General features: G+C 44.4%; 1 protein-coding gene across 2 annotated transcripts; it reads right to left on the bottom strand.

The window, feature by feature from the left end:
- Positions 1 to 237: 237 nt before the first annotated feature.
- Positions 238 to 3,436, bottom strand: LOC4342938 (F-box/FBD/LRR-repeat protein At1g13570). Of its 2 annotated transcripts, XM_015790023.3 has the most exons (3): positions 2,444 to 3,436; positions 2,218 to 2,357; positions 238 to 668 (listed from the first exon to the last, which is right to left on the bottom strand). In XM_015790023.3, exons 1-3 carry the CDS (start codon positions 3,425 to 3,427, stop codon positions 653 to 655), a joined length of 1,140 nt encoding a protein of 379 aa, XP_015645509.1. In that variant the 5' UTR covers positions 3,428 to 3,436; the 3' UTR covers positions 238 to 652. The 2 variants fall into 2 exon arrangements, with proteins under 2 accessions (XP_015645509.1, XP_015645507.1); XM_015790021.3 differs by lacking the exon at positions 238 to 668 and having other exon boundaries at positions 1,793 to 2,357.
- Between the last annotated feature and the right edge of the window lie 23,028 nt (positions 3,437 to 26,464).

Below are 26,464 nucleotides of genomic sequence, written 5' to 3'. Positions count from 1 at the left end.
GCAGAGGACACACTCCGTAGGCTGAAGCCTGGGCAGGGTAGCTCACCTCGTTCACTCTAAGCTAGCGACACGGATAGACACAATCTCGCATGTTATAAATACATAGATATACATATGATACCATTACCTTCTCCCATCTTTCTTCCATAGCTGATCATAAAACATAATGGTTATTATGGAAAAAGAATGTGTGGGTAAAATTTTTATATATGTATTCATACGGACTTAAAAAACGAAATTCAAGTTTTAGCCGTGGCTGATAAATTGAAGAGCAAATGATAGAGCTGCTTAAGTCTTAGTGTTGTTGCAGGGCCATCGGCTTGAATGAAAAGATGAAAATTGCATCTAATTAGAGCAAGCTATAACCAACTACAATCTAATCCCACCCCCACAATACCTGGCACCCATCTCTCACATAGCTTGAAATATAAATCACTGAGATGCTGTCATACTCGGCGAGACACCACTGAAGGGCCAAAACTATCGCTAGATTTCAAATCCCTTGCTCACTGAACATCCCGGAAACCATGATCAAAATCTTACATATCAAATAACAGAAGTTTCAACGAATCAAGATCTGTATAAGGAAGCACTCCTCAAATCTTTAGTGACATCGCATCATAATACTGCCATTTCCACAAATTGGCGTCAACTAAGAATTCCCGCATCTGCCAAAGTTCAAATCACACTAAGATGCTGGAAGATGTGGGTATATGGAAAGAAGAATACGGGAGTAAGAACAACTGAACAAGAAACATCTGCTGTCATGTAATTAGTCACGACCTGATCGATAATATCAGGAAAACAAAAGAAAAAGGCATTCCACAGACTGAATCAATTGTCAAAAACTACAGTGAGAACTGTTCCTTTTAATTCCTTAGCAAAAGCACATGGGAGTGACCCAAAGGAAAATTAGAGATGCAGCTCCTGGTGCACTAAATTCATGATATAATCTAAACCACATGGCAAAATTTATCTTTTGGCATCCAGAATCCAAATGTGGTTTATCTTCTTGGAATAAGTATGATCAACTTCCAAGGGAATAGCAGTATAGCACCCTCCTTGTACAACTGAAAGGATGGTAATGGCCAACAGCTGCTTCCAAAAGCAACGGAATATATGGAAAGATGACATTTTAGAAACGATCATATAGTAGATTACATATAACCTGAATAGACATATGTACATAAACAAAAACCCAACTAGAACTTGGTATCAATATCTTTATTAAAGGGTCACTCTACGGAAATGAAAGAACACAATTTTCCATGAAGTATATTTCCATTCCACATATCTGGAAGAATATGTGACTACCAGTGCCTCTATAGTATCCAAAAATCTAACAAAATAATCAACTTGCCATCCATTTAACCTAAACTGCACAGTTTTATAAACTTACTATGAGTTGATGCAAACAGGTTTTGTTTTTTTAAAAAAGGTTTTATTACTATCTCAGAATCCATCGAAGCACTACATGTGAGTGCAATATATCCTGACACTTTGTTGGATACCGGAAATATAAGGCATAGCTCACCTTCACTCTGTGAAAAGAAGATAGGTAGTTACCAATACTACCAATTAGCCATCTAAAATGATCGAACCAGATACATTACTGAAAGCAACAAATTAATACTGAAAAAAGAGCAACAAATTCAGAATGAGGAAATTTTACTATGCTACATTTGGATAAAGTAAGGAATGTCTAGAAAAGAGATAAAAAAAATAAAGTGCATTAATTCCAGTGCAAGCATGCTTTTGAAATAATAGTCATTGCAAGGAACACAGCCTTCCATTAATCAGTTAACGCACTAGGTTTAATTCATAACATCCATAAAAAGATCATCAGTGTAATTAAATATAGGTCTGCTGGCATTTTCACTAATTCAATAATGTCACTCCTGAGTAATGCTTCATTTCACAGAACTAGTCATTGCCGCAAGCAAGTTTCAGATTGTACCATCAAACAAGAAAAGAAAATAATGCACAATTAACAATTACGTTTTAACATCAAAAGGATCAACTAAAGTTATGTTACTAGCATGCTTCCGAAACCTAGTATGGCTCTTCCTGTATACCTCAAAAATAACCTGTGGTCCTAAAGATAGCCTACTCTCCCAGCACAACTGCCTTTTTTGGCTAGCCAACCATGTTGGTTTGCAATCATTTGCACACAAAAATTTCATAACCTGTAGGACTCTTGCATTAGAAACAAGAAACCTGGCAAGCTGAAGTTCACGCCTTCGCCCTTCGTATCCTGCAAGCACCACTTTCTTGAGGTGACGGTTGAGGCATTCAATTGGATAATCCATGTTATCACACTTTAGTGTTTCCATACTCCGTGGCTCAAACATATGTGACTGCATATTGAACAATAAAATTCATCAATATTTGGAAGGAACAAAACATTCAGTAATCAGTGTCGATCACTCGGGCATCGAATTACCGTGATATAGAGCGCCTCCAAGCACGGGAAACACCGGAGAAAATCAACCACAGGCTTCACCTGCGGATCGACCATCTCTAGCGCCAGAGTCTTCAAGCATCGGAACTCCGCCGCCAATCTAACAGCCCGCATCGAGTGGAACAATGCCGCCCCAATCTGAAGCGATGGGATGCCGACGCCCAAGTAGCCGAGCATCTCCAGCCTCGGCGCGTGGAGGACATGGATCGACGGGCCCCAGTTGACGTCGTGCCCGAGTAGCCTCTCCAGGAGGGGCCCATCCTCGACGGCGAGGTCCTGCAGCTCGTCGCCGACCTCGTCCCGCCGCCGCAAGGAGACCGACACCGTCAGGCTGCGCAGGGTCCTGGAGCGCACGCGGAGGCTCCGGCAGCCGAAGACACGGTCGAGGGACAGGGCCGCTAGCGCGGGGCAGCCGGCGAGCAGGCCGTGGAGCGCCCGGGAGGAGGCGAAGCAGTAGCGGAGAGTGAGCTCGTGGAGGTGGGGGAACGAGGCGGTTGCTGCGGCGGCTGCCGGCAGGCGGCAATTGGTGAGGTCAGCGGAGCGGAGGGAGTGGCAGCCGAGGAGTGACGGCGGGAGGGGAAGGGGCTCGGATGGCGGCTGGAGGAGGAGCTCCTGGAGGCGTTTGCCGGCGAGGATTCGGAGCCAGGTGTCGAGGTCCGCTGAGGAGGGGCGACCCGAGGAGAGACGGAAGCTCACCGCGTCGCCACGGTGGGAGGCGAGGATGCCGGAGATGGCGGCGGAGAGATACTGGGAGCGGGAGGGGAGATCGGAGTCGTGGAGGCGGAGCGGCGCGGATGGCCAGAGGCTGCGCCAGCGACGGGAAAGAGCGGTGGTGCGCGCGGCGGCGTCGAGGGGGAGGAGGGAGAGGATGGTGGTGAGGAGGCAGTCCGGGAGGCGTCCGATCTGGTCAGGGTCCTCGCCGGTGGCGGCGGTGGCGGCGGCGGCGTAGGGCAATGGGGTTGTCATTTTTTCTTTACCGAGCTGTGCCTCTTCCTATATGCTATATCTATCTGGGAAAAAAAATTAGAAAAATACTGTTCATCGATGTAAAATATACCGGATGTAAAATGACTCGCACAAATATATTGTCAGTATCATAGCGTTCTCAGTATCATAGCGTAGCAGTGTGACATCTAGGTTCGTAGAACGGCGCTGCGAAACTGCGACGGTATCGCAAATCGGATGCATGAGGGCGTGACGTTAGCCCTCGGTCTCGCGGTTTCGCGCTCGGTCTCGCGGTTTTGCAGCGCGGTCTCGCTGTCTGGGAGCGTGAGAGTGCGCTCTCGCATATGTGTTGCACGAAAGCGGTAGGCCTGCACTAGGAGAGAGGGATTCGCCATGTGTGACTGGCCAGCGTGGCCCTACCATGGCCGGCACATTGCAGTCTCGTGGAGTCCAGAAATTCGCTAACCCGAATTTTAAGCAGAATGTGTATTAAATCTCTGTCCATGACCAGTCAGAGTATACAAACGACAATTCGATAGATGTTGACGGTCGTTAGCGATCAGTTTTGACCGTCGATACTACCGAAATAAAGGAGAACTAGTTATGCTTGCAATGCATATTTGTGATAGAATAATAATATTCCACTAGTATTAGGATTACTAACCTCTTGTATAGAATGAACACAAAATGGAAGAGAATCGACATAAAATCAGACGATCAATCAATTGCACGATGTCGGGAATCAGACTTATGCATGAATGGGCCAAGAACTCAGAATTGACACGACAAATTGGACCAAAATTCACAAGTCTGAAGTGAGCAACGGAAGAGGAGGCCGCCAGCCAAAAATATAATGGGCTGGATTGGGCCGTCCCCTGGTTTGGCCGAACCCTCCTCGACGCTGCTAGATCCAGGGTTGGCGATGGACGGTGTGGATTGCCTCCCTATGGTGGTTGGAGGGTATTACCGATATTTCCAACCGCCATAACCATCATTACCTGCCTATTTAAGGAGCTCACTCTCTCACTTTCTCCACACACTTGAAGCAAAGCTCTCTCATATTCTCTCAAGCTTAGTTTAGTATTCTCAAGCTAGTGGAGTAGGAATAGAATAGAAATCAGAATCCGGAAGTCTTCGGAAGATTTCGGGTATGGCTCTAGCAGCTCTCCTTTCTTCTTTTATAAGACTTGTACTTTATTTAGAATATTGTTCTTTATACAATTTTCATATTGTAATACTTTCCAAGTATTTGAATGCCAACTTTATTTTACATTCGAGTTATATTAATTATACTGCTAGCTTATCTAGGAGATCCATAGGTATGGGTATAATGTTTGCTTATGCAATTACTCTATGTCATGATGATGATATTAGAGTAGTATCTGGTAGTTTAGGCGTGATGTCTAGATTATTAAGTATCATTATTTGGGGTTATATGCTGCGGAAGAGAGGTGGACCGCTGATGGTGACATCTCAGTACTGGTATTCCTCCGCGCGTTTATATAGTCATAAATTAATTTCCTAGGGAGGGTACTCCTCCGTATTTAGCCCCGGTTATATGGTCATGATAGGCTGTCGTAAGGAACTCGGCAGTCAGGGATGGCTTCTCGAAGTACCTGGAGAGCATCGAAAAGAGGGTATTAGCTAGTTAATCATATAACTAGGATGTATGTATAATATGTATACTAGAAGTATAGGAATAGATTCTTTTCTATTTTCTTCCACTTAGCTTAGATCGTTTAATATGAGAATGAGAAGTCTTATGCATGTGTCATTCTACCGTATGGATTATATTAATCCTGCTTAGACTATGGTTATTAGTACGGTTCTCTCTACTATAATCTTCCCACGGGATTAAACAAATACGATACCATTGGAATATTCTCAGGTGAAATGCTACAATGGTATATCCGTGCGCTTGCGGATAAACTCTGTAACCATAATATACTAGGAGTATTTCTGCGCCATTGCTAGGAATTATATTTCTAGTAATGTCGTTATGAAATACCAACAATAGATAGATCCACGTCTTACAAAAATAAGACAATAAAACTCATACGCAGCGGAAAAAAAAAAACTAGACTTAATCTTCACGAGCAAAGCGAAGCTTCCTCCATAAACCAGAGGCAATCCTCGACGCCCGGAACAAGCTCAATCCTCAAAGAACTCACCATCTGAACTAATCTCTGCTTCGGTGGGGGAGGGGGGAATAAAGCAAGACTGAGTACCAACCAACATACTCAACAAGTCATACCGACAGAAAGGTATGATGCAAGCATATCTCAAAGGAATGGCGCATAGGATAGTTTGCAGTAAAAGCAGCATTTATAAATCATAATTTGAAATAGTAAAAGCAATATATAATTAAGCAGTATTAAATCATCACTGTCTAACACTAAATCCACGTTGCAACCGGCCCAACCCAAAACGACCTGAACTACACTAGTTCTATAAGTCAAATTATTAAAGTGAGACTAATCACGGTGAGGTAGTTGACCGCCCAATAACCGCGGGCACGGCTATTCAAATAGTTTTAACTCTGATCAGAGGTGTACAACTTTATCCATAAGACACGATTCTGCACATGTTACCATGCCCCGAAGTACCACCGAGATACTTCAAAGGGGGAAACCATGACAAAACTCGTCATATAATTCTCCCTAACCGAACATACCCACCTCAGGTTTCACCCCCTCCTTGTGCCAAGTTGGGCACTCCCCTCTCGTGCCTAGGTAAATCCAGATACAACAAAGACCAATATCCAGGTCCGAACTGCACCATCGCCTCTACCCTTGCCATAGTATGTCAGCTAGGTTAAGTTATACTCTAGATTCAGCCTGGAGCCCATCTGGCCTGTGGTGAGTACGAGTATATCTTCTACAGATTCTCGAGAATCGGTCCTTAATTGTCATAGGCACGACTTTCAAAATCATGCATGTACCCACGACCCACCATTAAAGCATATTTTAGTTTAATTAAACCATAACCATGGTGGTACATCATATGATTAAGGACTAAATTATAAAGAATCCCATTGTGAACTAGTTGATCTAAGCATTCATAAACCAATCATCTAGTCAAATATAACCCAAGTTATCAATGGCATAAGATATTCAACAGGCTAAGCATAATAAGCATCCATCCCACATGACATTCTAAAACAATGCAATTTAATAGAAAAAAGGGGATTTTGTAAAATAGGCTCAATATAATCAATGATGTATGTGACTTGCCTTCTCTTGAGTTGACTGAACCTCGGCAACCACTTCGAAATAAACTGGATCGCACCGGAACTGACGGAATCTAATCGACAAACAAAGTACACAAGAAATACAAGCAATAAGGCTACTGAAACAGCAAAAGAAACCAATTTTAATTGATTCTATACATTTTACGGATTCACTGCAATTTGAATGGGTTAAAATGGAGCTCGGATTATTTAGTTATGAATTTTACAAGATGAGCTGCGTTATTACTAATAACCGAAAAACCTTAGTCAATTATTACATATTATTGCCCATAGATAAATAGATCAATGGAAATAAACCTCCGGAAAGCAAGCCTCACGAGTTAACGACTCAATGAGTCAATTCTTCATGACACAGAACCATCCAAACGGTCAACCGAACTGGCGAACGAAACCGGCGGCTCAGAATGACTGTGGGAAACTAGACACGGTTTACGGCAAACGATAGGCCAATAGGAACCGAGGGATGCACCTATGGCTTTGAAACTCGGCTACCGAGCTACGACACAGCGGCAAAACAGAACGACGATACGGGAGAATGACAGCGGCAGCGGCTTAAGCGACGCGGCGGCGGCAGCGGCACTGGGCACGGCGGTGGTGGCTAGGACACTAGCGGCAGCGGTGGCGGCGCTAGGTGGCTAGGGCGGCTAGGGTTTTACCGAGCTAAACAACTAGGGTTTCAACGACGACACTAAAAAGAAACAACACCTAAAACAGGGGATTACGGATAGGTTCCTCACCAAACCGAGACGATCGGCGAGGAGGAAACGGCGACAACGGTCTGACGGCAACACGCGGAGATGACGACGACGTTAGATCAAAACCTAGGATGGAAAAAAAATTAGAATCGGATAGGTAATGGTGATAGCCATGATACGGGGAGGGGAAACGGATTACCGGCGACGCAAGGGCGACGACGGCAGCAATAGGGGGAGGCGGCCGGTGGCGCGGGTTAGGGCGGCTAGGGCTAGAGCTCCAATAAAATAGGAAAAAACAGGTGGTATGATGGCTTATATAGGGGTGGAACAAAAGAGGTGGGGCCGGAGGGGAGGGAGTCGGCAAAGGGAGAAAGGGGGAGGGCGGCGTGCAGTAAGGGGGGGGGGAGAGGGAGGGAAAATAGGGATTGGGAGATTTTCGAAAAAGAAAAATAAATGCGGTGCTGTTTTAGGAAAAGAACGGAAACGGACCCGCGAACAAGAACGGACACGGCTCGTCATGCAAAACGAAATCGCGGACAGAAAGGGGAGTGAATCGAGCACGATTCACGACCAAAGGCAGGAGAGAAAAAAATTATTACTTCAAATCTTGACCAATTAAATTAACAACATTAACTCCGATGCTCTGAATATTCCGCTTTAAGTCATGTTAACGGTTTTAGAGTAAAGAGAATTCAAAAAAAAAAATTCTCTCTGACAATTCCGATTATTAAATACATTGTTAATTAAGGTTTTCTCCTGGTTAACCAAAGTATTTTCTATAGATGATTTATCAGTGAATTAGAACTATGGGAATGGGAAAAACTCCGGGCGTGATAGTCACTGCACGCGACCGGCTAGCGTGTCCTGGCATGGCCTGCGCACCGCGGTCTCGTGGAGTAGCCGCGCGAGACCGGCCAGCGTGGGCCCACTATTCATGCGTGCTACGGTCTCGTGGATTCGCTGCGTGAGACCGGCCAGCCGCATACTACTGATCTTTTTCATCTCGCTGTATCCGGGTGTCATATATGAAACCGTGTTGTCTCACTGCTTGCCAGGAGCTTGTGTGCCAAAAAGAATGGTCCAGTTCGTGGTTCCATCAGCCACCTACACCCTAATTTACGAGGTTGTTAACAGAGTCTTGCTGTTTCAACTAAAGTAGCGGTATGATTTGCGGGCCCCTATGTTTCCAAAACAAGTCAGTAGACCTCACCTCACTGTCTCACAAAGAAAACATATACTCCTTCCATCATCAAAATGAAAAGAGTGCGAGACGGGGGAGGGCGAGACCACGATAGAAAGGATGGACGCGACATCGCTCTCGCGTACCCGGCTTGTGAGACCGCGTGGGGCCCACCCGCGACTGTGCATCGGGCCCGCGTCAACGCAGCGCTGGCGCTCTCGCTCCTCAGGCATACAAGACCGCAAGGTCCCCACCGCGACGCGACGTTGCTCTCGCTTCTCCGGCATACAATACCGCGGTGCCCACCGCTCTCCCTTCGCGGACGTGCGACACCATGTTGGTCTCGTTATCCTACTCTGCGAGACCGTCTCTGTCGTGGGTCCCACATCCCTTGCTTCTCCCCTGCTTTCTCGACCGCGCGATTACGCGTCAGTCTTGCGCCTCCATCACGTGACACCTCTCTCACTTTCGCGCCACCATAAGACAAGAGTGCGACCACACTTGGTATCGCTCTCCCAGCAAGTGAGATCAGCATGCTGTTTCTAATTAAAACAGCGACGACGGTCTATTTGTTCAATTCTCCCCCAAATCAGTATTTTTTTGCGAATTCGATAAAAAACATGGCAAAATTTGCTACAGGGCATCCAAAAAACGTATAATTAGCCGGTGGACACCGCAAGAACACGAATTTGCTATCGGACATCACAAAAAATATGTAATTTGCTGGAGGACACTCGCGATCTTATTTTATTATTTCTGGTGGAATTGGAGAAAGAAACACAGGTGAAAGTACGATTTTGCCCCAACCATCGTTCTGTTCCATCGTGAGTGGCAGCAGCTAGATCTCGGCCCAGCCTCGGTGGATCGAGAGACCGACCTACATGGGGATGGAGGCTGACAATGTCGACGGCCACCACCAGCAGCAGCTCCGCGCGTCGTCAGCGTCAGCACGCCACCAGCACGGCGTCAGCGGCACCTCGGTGGCGGAGGTGAACCTGTCCACCCGCCGCCCCTTCGTGGAGAAGGTGTGGTCGGACCTGGCCGAGACGTTCTTCCCCAACAACCCGTTCCGTGGGATCAGCGTGCTGCTCCTGGCCAGGCATGCGTGGGGCGCGCTCAAGTACCTCGTCCCAGTGCTGGACTGGGCCCCGCGCTACGGCCTCGTCAAGTTCAAGTACGACCTCCTCGCAGGCATCACCATCGCTGGCCTCGCCATCCCGCAGGGCATCAGCTACGCCCGCCTCGCCAACCTCCCTCCCATCATCGGCCTTTGTACGTACACGGCGCACGTTCGATTGAGTTGCTAATGCACCCGATGAATTAACGAGATTGTTGATTGTTTCTTTTTTCTCGCTAGATTCGAGCTTCGTGCCGCCATTGCTGTACGCGGTGTTCGGGAGCTCCAACAACCTGTGGTGGGGATGGTGGCGGCAGCGTCGCAGCTGCGGTAAGCAGAACGATGGTAGGGGCAAAATCGTACTCTCACCAATGTTTCTCTCTCCAATTCTACCGGAAATAATAAAATAAGACCGCGAGTGTCCCCTAGCTAATTACACGTTTTTTGTGATGCCCGACAACAAATTCGCGTTATTGTGATGTCCACCGGCTAATTACACGTTTTTTGGATGCTCTGTAGCAAATTTTGCCAAAAAACATATATTTCAATTTTTTTCTATTTATCTACCCTTCACCAACACAATCTTACACACACTTTATTTCTTATTGATTGGTTAGGCATAGTTAAAGATCTTATGTTCCATGTTGCTCCCACCTCCCACCTATCCTACAACTGGAATACTTAAATCACGTATTACATTCCATCTCGCATAACGCAAGATTCCCTTCCCTTTCCATCCCCACGATACCACGATCCAATCTCGACCCACATTGCTTTTCACCCTGTACCCCTTCTACCCAACATGCCACCTCGCTCTATGATCGTACGTTGCGCTGGTGATTTCGTGCGCCATCGCTGATTCAAATCCGTTAGGTCGCTATCCTGCTACTCAATCCGGCCATCATGACTCCTCACGGTATCCTTAGCTCGTCACGCTGTATGAGTCTGTTGCTGACGAAGCGCGTCTCCACGATCTGAAGCCGGCCACTGCATCGTTGACGTGCACGACAAGACAGTCTATCCTAGATTTGCTGGTCTCTGTCATCGACGCAGACAACGCTTCCATTCGCGAACATCGTCGCCAGGGAAATGAGGTTGTGTTACCACCGATCCCAAGCACAACACATCTGCATGGAGGCAAGGTCATCAGATTGGAACCCTCCTTGCATGTCACCATGCTGACGCTATGATCCCCTTATACCTTAATCTCCTCCCCTCTCTCCCAATGAGGCATTGTCGTCAACCTCCATTGTTGGGCCTTATTTAGGAGTGAGTTTTCTTGGGCTATATTTATAAGTCTGGTTGGGTCTTGGGCCAATTCAGGAGTAGACTTGCTTTGTTTGATAAGTTTCTCTTTTATCCCTCTTCTCCTTCTTTTTTATCTTTTAAAGAAAATATATTGTGGAACCTTTTAATATACTACTCCATAATGTCATATCGTCCTCCTAGTGATATAGTCAATAACTCAATCGTTCGATTATGATTTAAATCCACATGCAACTTATCGCCACGCCCAAAACTCCACTGCCTCCCACAATCCTTCTTTAGTACCATGTGACTTTGTCTGTACTATGTGTACAAAGTTATCTCCTCGTCCATGATCCTTCCTCTATATCACATGTCCTATATCATGGGACCTCCGTCTTGCCCATGATTACTCCTTTGTGTTGCAGACCTCCTCGCTCTCTACCTCGCTGGGGTCATGTTAGCGGTTATTTAATGTCAATTCTATACCGCCAACATCTGCATAAAGTCCAGATAGGTGTTAAATCTTACATATTCCACAATTGTTGGTGTATATTTGTATGCAGATGATAAACTCTAATGTTGGGAGGAAAATCAGACTAAAGTGAGAGAAATCATGTATCCATACAAGGATGGGTTGTGAACTTCATCAAAATACCATAGAATCGGCCAAAACTTGCAGAAATGGATAAGGAAGAACGAAAGGAGAAGATGGGCTAAAGGGGAGGCTGGTTGGGCCATGGTTTGACCAAACCCCTCTGATCACCGTTGATCTTCCCCTTTGGAATGGACGCTCCTGATGTGATGCGGACATCACTAACTCGGATACACACAACAATCCTCCAACGGTCATTCAAGGACCGATAACAAGAGCTTGTGCGCGACAATTAAATTTAGAGGTGAGCTCGTTCCTATGTTCTTCTTTGTATGAATTCGAGAATAGATTGCTACCTAATGATTATATTGTGATTAGGAACAATGGAGGGGACAAGGAGACACTTGGAGAAGGACTTAGAGCCATGGAGGATCATCGAGGACGTCCAAGTCAAGGTGGAGGCCCAAACTAAGTCGACGTCGGGTGCAATTCGGAGTCCAGGACTAGTCTGCACTAAAACGGGCGCCTAGGTCGCATACGTGCTCGGATTGGGGCGTTCTTTATATGTATGGAAAGCTAAGAAGATAACCTTTCCAATGGTTTTGGTCCTACGTCCAAATTCTTTCTGAGTCAATGGGAATTGACCGAACAAGTTGACGTCTAGAATCTGTTCCGGTGCTGCGTCACCGTATTTGGGCCTTTGGCCCGTGTATCGTGTTGGAACCCATTAGGGTTGCGTCGAGAGGGGGTTGCACGACCCTAAACTCTATATATCAGTATCCGCCGCCATCTTTAGGTTTTTGTGTTTTGCTTAGATTAATCTGTCGAGAACAGTTTCGCTGCTAGATCGGTTTGTAAGACCCCAACTCGTGAGCTTAATCATTCATCTGCAATTTTGGTTGTTTTCTATCTTGTTATTGTTTGTGTTCTTCGATTGGCAAACAGGGATTAGCCTTCTCGGCGAGGTCATCCGCGTTTCGGCACGGGTGATAACTAGAGGAGACGTGGTGCTGCGATTGCGGGGCTCAAGAGCGTACGCGTTCAAGAAGCCGGATCGATTTGTGTCGCGACTCCGCCCAAATCGTTGTTTATCAGAATCTTTCGGAAGATTGGGAACCCTAGTGCACATCAAGTGGTATCAGAGCTCTAGGTTCACCGTCAGGTTCGTTCAGTTTCTTTGCCCTAGATTAGTTTTTGTTTTTCGCAGTTATCCTAGAGTCTACAGAAAAGCCAAAAAAAATTTAGTTGTTACTTACCTTAACCTAGACCGTGTTTAGCCTTTGCATGATTCTTTTTCAGAGTCCGTAGTGTTGAGTTTGAGTCCTAGTTTAAGTTCCTGTTGCTGGTCTAGTGCGTGTTTTAGTCTAGTCGTGTGTTTGTCCTTTGTAACCCTAGCCGCTACCTTTCACCGTGTGTTAGGGTTCATCCTTTGAGAGCCGTTTCCGCCATCATAAACACCCATCTAGATCACCACGCATCACCAGAACACCCTACAACTCCGCTGCCACCATATCCCAATTCCACCGCATAATAGACTAGGTTATATCCCCTCTGGAAAACCTAGCCGGAAGTCGAAACTTCAAACAGCCATAACTTTTGCATACGGACTCGGAATCAGGCAAAATTTAACTTTTCGGATAAGAGAAAAAATTTTTTACATCCGTTTCTCCCGCAAACCAAAATTCCGAAATTTGGCTTGCAAAATTGTCTGTTCGAGCTCACAAGTTCTTGCACCTTGTTTATAGTGATTTCAGAAAAATCCATAGGCCACATATCTACTCCGATTGAGCTGTAACTTGGAGGTGTGCCTATTTTCGTGTTCTGAAAAAAGAAAAAAATATCAAAAAAATAAAAGAAAAAAAAGAAAAGTTGATTTCCACTAGTGCATTGAGCTCACAACGCGCTCCGTTGAGCTTATCTGCCAGTTCGATTTTGTAGTTTTTGCTGAAACTCGCCGAAGCTTTCCTGCATGTCCTTCTTTGCTGCTTACTAGTGTCATTTTTCTTGAGCCATAACTGTTACCACTACTATCTAGGACACGAGTAGACCAGCAACTAAGGGCAAGTGACTTGGGATTTTTATTCAGCATTACTATCTGTCATTGGATTGTGTACCACTCATGTCACACCCTGAAAATCCTAAATTTATAAATTATTGTTTAAATGGAATTATTAGAAATGATTTTAAAAGCCTAGAAGAAAAGATCTAATTCTAAATAATAAATTCCAATATAAAAGTGGGCTAGATAAAATTTTATTAAATACTTCACTTGATTCTATAGTTCCTAGATTTTTCTGGGATTCATTTGAGCCAAGGAAGTATTTTTAATAAATGGAATTGCATTTCACGAATAATTTAAATAGAAAAAGGTTTTAATAGTCCTCTTTTGGCTTTGGGCCGAAAGTCGGCCCAAAACCCCTCTCTCTCCGGCCTGTGCGCGCCCGGCCCAGCTAGCCCACCAAGCCAAGCCGCCGCTCTCCTCTCTCTCTCCCGCTGACAGGTGGGGCCCACCTATCAGGGCCGTCGTCTACCTCGCGCCGCCGCAGCCGTGCCCTAGCGCGCAAGCCGCCGCCGCCTCCTTCCAAATTCGCGTGTGTCTTTCCTGATCCGGTCGAATCAATAGAGGGGAAATAATCCCCGGGATCCCCTCTATCTTTTCTCTTTTGGAATCGTCGCCTAATTTCGTTTGGAAATTACCGGATTTGATCTCGATTCGGATTCATTTTCTCTCCTCTAACCCTGAACTTTCCTTCTCGCCGCCGACCGCCGTGGGCCTCCGTCGCCGCCCCCTAGCCCCTATAAAAGGACCCCCGGGACCTCCTCTATCTGCCGCCACCCTCGCCTCAGCTCACCGCCGCTTGTAGCGCCACCTCCGCGTTAGCCCGTGCGCCGCCGTCGTCGCCGCAAGTCCAGCCGTGCGCCGACGCCGCTCCGGTCGTCATCGTCGCTCGGGAAGGCCGCCATCGGGATCGCCAAGTCGTCGCCGTCCTCATCCCGTCTTCTATTTCCGCCGAAGATCGCCGGAGCACCGCCGTCATCGTCGACCCGAACGTCGCCGCCGCTTCAACCTCGTCGCCGTCGCCGTCCATTGCCGTCCGCCGTCGTCTAAGCCCTCGGTGAGTTCGCCGCGTCGCCCTCTACCCATTGGTGCCCTCCGTTTGTGCCGCCGCGTCGTCGTTCGCCGGCGAGCACGTGGTCCCGAGCCGCCGCCGGTGATGACGTCATCGCTGATGTCAGCGCCGCGTCACCCGTAGACCCGCGGTAGATCAAGTCGATCTCGGCCGTCCGTTTTGGATTAGATCGATCTCGGCCGTTCGTTCCGTAGACCGTACTCGTGCACCCGGTCCACCATAAACCCGAGCCGCTGACGCAATAAATCTCTTTTCCTTTTCAAAAATAATTCTTTATTGCATCATAATTCAATTAAAATATATATAAATGATTTAATCTGATTTAATCTTTAAAAATTGATAACTAATTCATCTTAGCTCGGATTTAGTTGGTTCAAGTCTCTAAATTTTTCTAAAATTGAGATCTACATGTTAAAAATATCCACATGTACTGTTTATGATTGTTTATGTGCTGTTTTGGTGATTTTTCTCTTTTCTGCTTAGATTCCGACGTTCCCGGAGAGTCCGAATTTGCAGGAGAAGACTTTGAAAAGTTCCAAGGCTAGCAAGGCAAGTCACACAGATCCTAAACAACCCTTTGAGCATGATGATCCCGTTTAAAGCTATTGTTTCTATTCAACTATTGCATTTATTTTTGAATGTCATTGGGTGGGAATAACCTATTGCCTTTGTTATAGCCTTTTGATTATTGATTACCTATTCTTTGTCACCTGGTTAATAATTGGATTAGCTAGAACATTATATGGTTTTAGTTAAAGTGCTTAGGATGCTTAGCCATGCTTAGAGACACTAGCTCATATAAATGGGATAACTTATGATTCACTATTATTTAATGATGGCTTAATGATAGCTCACGATGGTTAATCATGATTGGTTAATTAATTAATTTGCCAATTAAAATTGATAATGGTGGGTTGTGAGCACATAGTTTTGATGGTCGTGCTCTTGACAATTAAGGATTGGTTCACGATTTTCGGTTGTGAAACATTAACCGTGCCAACCACAAGCCAGCGTGGGCAACGGCTTTACTTTCTGTATAGTATGGTTCATTGTAGAGCACCAGACTGTAAAGTAGCGGAGATAAGCCCACGGGGGTCGCTGGGGAGTCCATGCCTTGTTTAAGGGGGTGATTATGATCCAGGAACGGTGCACTGCTTTGAATTGTGTTATGCAGAGGGTATTGTCACAATCTCTATTCGGGTACTTGTTAAGTATCGCGACGCATGGTTGACATGATGTTGAGGTTGTGTCTTGTGGGTACAGTGATACACCTCTGGCTAGAGTAAAACTATTCGAATAGCCGTGCCCGCGGTTATGGGCGGGTCTAACAATGTCTTTCGTGATTAGTTTCACACCTCTCACCATAATAAATGATGCTGTACTTGGTAATAATTTGTTTAGCTCCTGGTTTGGAATGGTATATTCCTGGTTTGGAGATAGAACTGTGCAGCCGGGATTGGTTGTTCAGAATGGTTGGGCCTATGCAACGGGTATGTTGTATAGCGATGGATTAATATTGTTTAATTAAATACTTTACTGTTTTGTTAAATTCTGAAGTATTTATTAAATGCCATTTATGCAAATGAGACTATATTATGCCATCCTTTGTTATCCCTTGCATTTGCATATTTGCTGCGTGGCTTGTTGAGTATGTCATATACTCACCTTGCAATCATTCATCAGAGGAGGAGTTCTACAGTGATGCTGATGGTGTGGAGGATTAGGCGTAGCCCTGGTCAAGCTGCTTGTGGGATGGAGTCGTCTGCGCCGTTTATCTTATTTTCCGCTGCTTAGAACTTTATTGTTTGAGAGGAACTATCTACCTCTGTAATGACTTTATATTCGCTTATTAATTAGAGTAATAATTGCACTCTATTATCAATTTGTTATTGTGTGCCTCGGCTGATTCCTAGACGAGGGTTTACACACATGTAAGCGTTTGGAATTTTAGATAGAAATTCCGGGCGTGACAAGTCATATACATATATTTGGCCTTCCTAGCTCCACATATTACTTCTGGACAGCACAGGTTCTTGATCCGTGCAATCGCTAACTACGCCTTCCAGGTATCCTTTGCTTTGCTGGTAAGAACCTTATAAGAGCTTGGTTAGGAACTCCATATTGCTGAGAATCGTTGAGAGGCACCACTACACCTGCGTAGTAGATTACTAGGGATAACCTTCACCGTTTTGTTTTTGTTTTGGTGTTTCAATGTCAGGTAACGAAGGTGAGAAGAGTCCCCAGGATTTTGCTGACTGTGTCAGCCAAGAGCAACTACGAACTCTCCAAGAAAATACTCAAAAGGACATCACGGAGGCCGTTGCAAAGTCTGTCCAAGATGCCTTCGCTAAAATCGGCTTCCTGAACCACATGGAGAGGTTGGACAAGCGGATATCCACGCTAACTGATCGGGTCGCCGCGTTGGAGACACCTTCCAATGAGGAAGTGGTGAGTGGTGACGACGATGCTTATCCTGAAGACACGGTGTATGATTCCAGTGGCTATATTGACGCACCGGCCACAAGGCAAGCACGGCTACGACGTCGCCTATGCACAAACCGCACAGGTATGGGTGGCACTCGCCACCAACAAGGTAATAATAATAATCGTGTGCCCGATGATCCTTATGCTAAGGTTAAGTTTAAAATACCATCTTTTTCGGGATATTATGATGCTGAGAAATACCTTGATTGGGAGATGATAGTAGAACAAAAGTTTAATGCCCACCTTGTACCCGAGCAACATAGAGTTAGACAAGCCAGTAGTGAGTTCAAGGATTTTGCTATTATGTGGTGGGCTGGGTTATCTGATGAGGGGGTGCTACCTACTACTTGGGAAGAACTTAAGGTAGCTATGCGCGATAGGTTTGTTCCTCCATCTTATCATAGAGATTTACGCAAGAAACTGATGCGTTTGGAACAAGGGGATAAATCTGTACAGGATTACTATGGTGAGCTACAAAAGGGTGTGAGACGCTGTGGCATAGTGGAGGGGGTCGAGGATGCTATTTGTCATTTTTTATTCTGGTTTGAGGGAGGAAATTCAGAACATTGTTGATTATAAGGAATTTAACTCTGTCAACTAGTTGTTTCGGTTTGCTATGCTTGCAGAGAAGGAATTACAGGGGTGCGACCATCAGGGCAAGAGCAAGGCAAGCACATACACTCCGCGCACGATGCCATCTGTGGGACTGCCCAAGGCCGTCTCTTTTCGGGCGTCCTCCCAGCCAGCGGGCAAGCGACCAGCTGCATCCGGAGCTTCTGCGACACCAAAACCATCTCCACCACGACCAGCAGAGTCAGGTAAAGGTTCCTCGCAGGTACCCGCCAAGAGTGCCTCATCTGTCGCCTCGACGGGACGCATTCAGTGCCACCGTTGCCAAGGGTTTGGGCATGTGCAGAAAGATTGCCCTAGTCAACCGGCCTATGTTGCTACAGAAGATGGCTACATCACCACCTCCGATGTGGAAGAGGAAGAGGGGGAAGAAGAAGTTGAGGATGAGGATGTTGAAGTCTTTGCTCGTGATGACACAACGAACTACAGGACCATCATTGTGCAGTGGGTGCTCAGCACGCAGGTACAGCAGCATGACAGGTTGCAACGCCATAATTTGTTTCAGATTTTCTTCGTCATCAACAACCGTCGTGCACGTGTGATCATTGATGGAGGTAGCTGGAACAACTTGGTGAGTTCTGATTTGGTCAAGAAGCTTGGCTTGACTACACGTACACATCCACACCCTTACCATATTCAGTGGTTAAACGATTCCGGAAGAGCAAATGTAACACAAGTTTGTAGGGTTTCGTTTTCCATTGGCTCATATGCAGATTCTGTTGATTGTGATGTGGTTCTTATGCAAGCTTGTTCACTTTTGCTGGGTCGTCCTTGGGAACATGACAATGATGCTACACACCATGGTAGGAGTAATAAATACACTTTTGTGCATAATGGGAAGAAAATTACTTTGCTACCTTTGACCCCTGCTGAAATTGTAGAAGCTGATAAAGAGCGAGCTGCTAGTTTGAAACTTGATGAATCTGAAAATCAGCAAGTGGCTAAATCTGTTTTTCCACCTAAAAAAGATAAGCTTTCACCTAGTTCTAAGGTTGAGGGAATTAAGTTGAAGGGTGGTGTTATGCTTGCAACGAAATGTGACATTGCTGAAATTTCAGATGATGATATGTGCTATTTCTTGATATGCAAACAAGCCTTGGTTTCTTTAGATGATATTGCTAGTTCGATACCTCCTGTTGTTAATAACCTTTTGCAGGAGTATGAGGATGTCTTTCCAGCTGAGATACCCCCAGGATTGCCACCCATGAGAGGGATAGAGCATCAAATTGATTTGATTCCAGGAGCATCATTGCCAAACCGTGCTGCGTATTGAACCAACCCAGAGGAGACTAAGGAAATTCAGCGGCAAGTTCAAGACCTTTTGGACCGCGGGTATGTACGTCAAAACCTTAGTCCCTGTGCAGTTCCTGTAATTTTGGTTCCTAAGAAAGATGGTTCTTGGCGAATGTGTGTTGATTGTAGAGCCATTAATAATATTACTATCCGATATCGTCATCCTATTCCTAGGTTAGACGACAAGCTTGATGAGTTGTGTGGCTCTATAATTTTCACAAATATTGACTTGCGTAGTGGCTATCACCAAATTAGAATGAAACTTGGAGATGAATGGAAAACAACTTTTAAAACTAAATTTGGTTTGTATGAGTGGTTAGTATTGCCTTTTGGTTTGACTAATGCACCTAGTACTTTCATGCGCTTAATGAATGAGGTTTTAAGGCCTTTTATCGGATGATTTGTGGTAGTGTACTTTGATGACATATTGATTTATAGCAAGTCTTTGGATGAACACATGGATCATTTACGTGCTATTTTTAATGCTCTACGCGATGCACGTTTGTTTGCTAACCTTGAAAAGTGCATCTTTTGCACGGAACGAGTCTCTTTTCTTGGATATGTTGTTACTCCACAGGGAATTGAGGTGGATGAGTCAAAAATTGAAGCCATAAAGAGTTGGCCGGTTCCCCAAACCATCACACAGGTGAGGAGCTTTCTTGGTCTTGCAGGATTCTATCGCCGTTTCGTCAAAGATTTCAGTACCTTTTCTGCACCATTGAACGAGTTGACGAAGAAAGGGGTGGTCTTCCATTGGGGAAAGACACAGGAGAAGTCGTTTGACACTTTGAAGGACAAGCTTACACACGCACCATTGCTACAACTTCCAAACTTTGGTAAGACTTTTGAGTTAGAATGTGATGCTAGTGGAGTTGGCATTGGAGGTGTGTTGATGCAAGATGGTAAGCCTGTTGCATACTTTAGCGAGAAGTTGCATGGTCCTGTTTTGAATTATTCCACGTATGATAAGGAATTGTATGCTCTTGTACGTTCTTTTTAGAGACGTGGCGTCATTATTTGTGGCCTAAAGAATTTGTTATTCACTCCGATCACGAATCGCTTAAATATCTTCGCTCTCAAAATAATTTGAATCGTAGACATGCAAAATGGGTTGAATTTATTGAATCTTTTCCTTATATTATCAAACACAAGAAAGGGAAAGATAATGTGATTGCAGATGCTTTGTCTAGGCGCTATACTTTCTTGTCCCAACTTGATTGTCGGATTTTTGGACTTGAATCAATTAAAGAACAATATGCGCTTGATCCTGATTTTAATGAAGTGATGATAAAGTGCAAAGAGGGACGTACTTGGAACAAATTTGTGATCAATGGTGGATTTGTTTATAGAGCTAACCGTCTATGCATTCCAGTTGGTTCCGTTCGTCTTTTGTTGATACAGGAAGCGCATGGAGGAGGGTTGATGGGACATTTTGGAGCTAAGAAGACGGAAGATGTTTTGGCCATGCATTTCTTTTGGCCAAGGATGAGAAAGGATGTTGAGAGGTTCGTGGCACGTTGCACCACTTGTCAGAAAGCTAAGTCTCGTTTGAATCCACATGGTTTGTATATGCCTCTTCCTGTACCTTCTATTCCTTGGGCAGATATTTCTATGGACTTTGTTTTGAGATTGCCTAGAATTAAGAGGGGGAGGGATAGCATTTTTGTGGTGGTGGATCGTTTTTCTAAGGTGGCACATTTCATACCATGTCATAAAAGTGATGATGCTGTTCATATTGCTGATCTGTTTTTCCATGAGATTGTTCGCTTGCATGGTATGCCTTCTACTATTGTTTCAGATCGTGATGCAAAATTCTTAAGTCATTTCTGGCGCACGCTATGGAACAAGTTGGGTACAAAGCTATTGTTTTCTACAACATGTCACCCACAAATAGATGGACAAACGGAGGTAGTCAACCACACTTTGGGTACCATGTTGAGGGCTATTTTAAAGAAAAATTTGAAGATGTGGGAAGAATGTTTGCCTCATGTGGAGTTTGCATACAATCGGGCAACACATTCTACTACCAAGGTAAGTCCTTTTTAGGTAGTGTATGGTTTCAACCCTCGGGCTCCAATTGATATTTTGCCTTTACCTACTAGTGAGAGGGTTCATAATGATGCCAAGGCACGCGCTGAATTTATTTTGAAAATGCATGAGTCAACTAAGCTCAACATTGAAAAGATGACTGAAAAGTATAGAATTGCTGGTAGTAAAGGTAGGCAAGAGGTTAAGCTTGAACCGGGTGATTTAGTTTGGTTGCACTTGAGAAAGGATAGGTTTCCAGAATTGAGAAAGTCTAAGTTGATGCCTCGTGCTGATGGTCCTTTTAAAATTGTTGAGAAGATTAATGATAATGCATATAAACTTGAGTTGCCTCCCGAGTTTGGGGTTAGTCCCACGTTTAACATTTCAGATTTGAAGCCATACTTGGGAGAAGAGGATGAGCTTGAGTCGAGGATGACTTCAATTCAAGAGGGGGAGGATGATGCGGACATCACTAACTCGGATACACACAACAATCCTCCAACGGTCATTCAAGGACCGATAACAAGAGCTCGTGCGCGACAATTAAATTTAGAGGTGAGCTGGTTCCTATGTTCTTCTTTGTATGAATTCGAGAATAGATTGCTACCTAATGATTATATTGTGATTAGGAACAATGGGGGGGGACAAGGAGACACTTGGAGAAGGACTTAGAGCCATGGAGGATCATCGAGGACGTCCAAGTCAAGGTGGAGGCCCAAACCAAGTCGACGTCGGGTGCAATTCGGAGTCCAGGACCAGTCTGCACTAAAACGGGCGCCCAGGTCGCATACGCACTCAGATTGGGGCGTTCTTTATATGTATGGAAAGCTAAGAAGATAACCTTTCCAATGGTTTTGGTCCCTTGTCCAAATTCTTTCCGAGTCAATGGGAATTGACCGAACAATTTGACATCCAGAATCTGTTCCGGCGCTGCGTCACCGTATTTGGGCCTTTGGCCCGTGTATCGTGTTGGAACCCATTAGGGTTGCGTCGAGAGGGGGTTGCATGACCCTAAACTCTATATATCAGTATCCACCACCATCTTTAGGTTTTTGGGTTTTGCTTAGATTAATCTGTTGAGAACAGTTTCGCCGCTAGATCGGTTTGTAAGACCCCAACTCGTGAGATTAATCATTCATCTGCAATTTTGGTTGTTTTCTATCTTGTTCTTGTTTGTGTTCTTCGATTGGCAAACAGGGATTAGCCTTCTCGGCGAGGTCATCCGCGTTTCGGCACGGGTGATAACTAGAGGAGACGTGCTGCTGCGATTGTGGGTCTCAAGAGCGTACGCATTCAAGAAGCCGGATCAATTTGTGTCGCGACTCCTCCCAAATCGTTGTTTATCAGAACCTTTCGGAAGATCGGGAACCCTAGTGCACATCATGATGTGTTCCTGATGGCGGTTGGAGGGTACTTCGGACATTTCCCCTTCCACAACCGTCATACCTACATCTATATAAGGGGCTTCACTCCTTTACTATCACACACACTTCCAAGCTTGAGCTGAATTATAAGAGGCTCTATTGCACTATATTGTATATTAGAATAGGAAGAGAGTAAAGTAGAAAAAGTCGGAAGAATTCCGGAGTTGTCCATAATCTTCTCTTATTTCTTTTATTCTGTTTATTACTCTGATTTCAATATAATTATCTTCCTAAGTAATTTAGATTTATCTTGTGATAATGATCTCTTGGTTAGTTCCCAAATAGCATACGGGTTATTGTTCACTATAATCAACTAAAATATAGTGGTTCCTTGGTGAGTTATAAACACTAAAGTAGATATTAATTGCTTAGACGTGGTGTTTAGGTAATTGCTACATATCCCACAGTACGTTTGAGGTAGGTGTAGAGGTGGTGACAGCCCTCGAGATCACTTAAGTCCTCCCTGTCCAGGTACGTAGTAGAGCGACATCTGGGAACATCGGGTTGCTAGTGCCTGAAGTATTGCGTTAGGATTAAACTTAAGCTTTCCCTAGACATTGTTGTTTCTCACTAGTAAATCCTCTCTATCCTAGCCTATCCTTTGTTTGTTGTCCTTGGATGAACCGGAGAAAGATCTGACCACACACGTTCCCTTGGATTTGATACCCTTTGGAATACTCCGTAGGGGAAGTGTTACATCGGTATATCCGTGTGCTTGCGGATTTTATCTGTGACCGCAAAATTTACCTACAATCATTTCTGGCGCCGTTCCCGGGGAACGGTTACTGATCATTTCCGAATCCAGTTCATCCTCGTATCTCTTTTCATTTTTTATTCTACCTTCACCCCTACTATCCAGAGAAATATTCCTTTTAAATTCTTCTCGACCATGGAGCAACCTTTCTTCGAGCTGTCTGTTCCTAGGGGCGAATTCTATGAGCCACCTCCTTCATCGGACCCAATTTATACAACTGACTATGACATTCGCCCCAAATTAATTAGTATGGTTAGGGAAAACTCTTTTTCTAGTTTTGATCTAGAAAATCCCTACCATCATCTAGGGACTTTGAGCAAGTCTGCTCATGGTACACCTCGTTGGATGTGTAAACGGTAGTTGGGAAAAGTTGCGAGACAGATTATGCCTTGCCTTATTTCCAGTTACTCGTATTACTGCCCTTCGAGTAGAGATCCTCAGTTTCTAGCAGATTAAAAACAAATCAATTGGTGTAGCCTGGTCCAGATTCACTAATTTAGTGTAGTCTAGATAAGGAGTCTGTATGCTATCTGGACATAACCGCCGGAGGATCGTTCATGCACAAAACGCCGTCGGAAGGAAAAGTAATTCTAGACCGCATTCTAGAAAATACTTCCTTCATGACGCAATGCGATGAACCCCAGCTGGAGGCATTCGTGTCCAAGATAGAGGAACCTTCAACAATCTAGTCACAACCTGAACCTTCCACTTCCACCAACTTGATTGATGAAGAAGTTCCCGAACCGCTATCCGTTGAGAATGAAGAAATTTAGACTCTGGATCAGGCCGCAATTTTGTTCAGGGATGGTTTTTACGAAGATTACAGCAACACCCTAAAATACTTCAGTAAAAAGAAACCACTCGTCCCTTTGCCACCTCCCGATCCTATGGAACTTGGGTTCCTAAGAGAAATTGTCCGGGAGCTAACATCCATAATGAGTGACGAATGGCTAAGGGAGGCAGAGTTTTCATCCCAACAAGCCACCGCACCAATGCACACCAGGTTCTTTCTCAACTAGAACTCTTCACCTGTGATGTTGATACCTATGTATCATGTCTGGTACATATTTGTGTGTCATCTCAACGTACCATTGGTTTGATTGGCATACATATGATCGTTGGTTCTTGACAATATACTTGTAGGTATCAACGCTTGACAATATACTTGTAGGTATCAATGCTGATACCTAGTATATGTATTATTTTTGGTTTTGGGTATGTATCAATACTAGTACATTCAAGTACTACTATTAATGCTTGATGTATCATAGTGTACCATATGGTGCCATCTTTGGCATCGAATTCATGGATGTCTAGGTGCTGTATTAGTGCATAGATAATTGTGTGCACATATATCAACCTAGTACATAAATGTATCACGTTGCTATTCATATGTATCATTCATCATAAATGTAATTGGTACCTACATCATTGGTACACATGTATATCATACCTAGTACCCACATATACCAAATATAGTACATAATTATATCACATCTGGTACCACTTATGATACACAACTATAGTGTATAAATCACTGGTTGTACTTATAAACAACCTCCCATTGGTTCTCTTTTCATTAACATTTTGAATGGGAATCCAAATGCCAATAAGTGATTAATTAGGATGGTTCTCCACTATTTTGTCCATATTAACCACTCCCTTATGTATAATAAGAAATGGTTCTACGTTGCTAGAAAATCAGAGAGGTATTTCATGCTTCCATATGAGGATGGGCCCTTACGTTCATGCAATAGTAAGAATAATATCCCTAAGCTCATGTTCTTAGTTATTACTGCTCGTCCTACAGAGGGAGTTTGCAATTTTCAATGGAAACTTTAGATGTCTTCTGTTGGTCACACATGAACATGCTAAAGCATGAGGAGCCCTCAACCGTTGAATAAGAGCCTGTACCTTCTATATCCCAAGATTCAACCTTTAAGCTCTCATCTAAACCTCGGGAGCCGGAGGAAGAAGAAATTCAGCTTTCGGAAATCTCTATCGAGTTTGAGGATGGTCATTCTGAAGACAACGAAATCACCTCAAACTATTCCTGTCAAAAGAGACCACCTGCCCCAGGTAGTCCCTTTGAGCTGCTCGAGGAAAATTTCCTCAAAGAGACGGTGAGAGAATTAACTACTATCATGAGCGATGAGTTATTAAGGGGGTGGAGCTTTCTCCCGTAGTCATTCGGATTATTCCCCCCTTTAACTATTCAATGTCTTGTGAAACAAGCCATGGTGAATATTCTCTATAATCCCACTGTCGGTGCTAACATCATGTTCACAACCTTAATTTGCATTAGCTTGCTTAGGGGATGAACCATTGGCACCAACAAACAAAACCTTCCGGAGTTCCTATCATAGAAGGTTATTGGGCTTTACATGGAGTGCCTCTATGGCACAAGAATGTCGAAGCCACCATAGACTTCGACGTGTTTGAACTCCCTAACTTCGATCTTCTGATTTGCCATCCCACAAAAAAGCTTCTTCTAGATGTTACTAGAAGGGAGGCATGACGGTTGTTAAAAACTCTAAAAGTGAGTTGATACCACAACGAGCCGTTATGGGATGGAGGATGTGCATTGACTACATAAAACTCAACAAAGAAACTAGGAAGGATTATTTCCCGCTACCCTTCATTGATGAGATGTTAGAGCGGCTTGTAAATTGTTCCTTCCTTTGTGGCCTTGATGGGTAGTTTCCTTTTTCTGTAAGATAGCCGATCAAGTCGTATCTGAGGCGGACTTGTTCTAACCCGAGGGTATAAATATGTGTGCCCGGGGTCGTTATAATTGAACAACAGTTCAATATTCACTTTTTTGGCGCATCGCCATCCTAGTTCTAGTTTCGACGAGTTCTTTTTCTTCGAGTTTGGGCCACATCAGTTTAGATCTCCAGCGAGAAAGTAAGTTTCGTAAACTTCGCTTGTATCGGTGGAATTAGTACTTTCTCGGTTAAGTCCAATATACTAGTTAAGCCTTTACTTGCGTTCCCTATCCGATATATTGGCTCTTACTAGAATGCTTTGTTGTATAGTTAGATCTTATCTATCAATCAACATTATCTATCGGCATGCTTAAGTTCATCAAACTTATTACATATCTAGTACTGTCTTGGTTAAGTCCAATCTTCTAGTTTGTAATTTGTTAAATAAACTTGATCGATTTGGTAGGCTCTGGCGCTCTGCTCATAGTTTTATTGGAGGTTTAGCTGATGAGTTATCTACTTAT

This window comes from Oryza sativa, chromosome 7, assembly GCF_034140825.1.
Source record: "Oryza sativa Japonica Group chromosome 7, ASM3414082v1".
Classification (NCBI taxonomy): Eukaryota; Viridiplantae; Streptophyta; class Magnoliopsida; order Poales; family Poaceae; genus Oryza; species Oryza sativa.
This window is presented reverse-complemented; position numbering and strand designations above follow the sequence as displayed.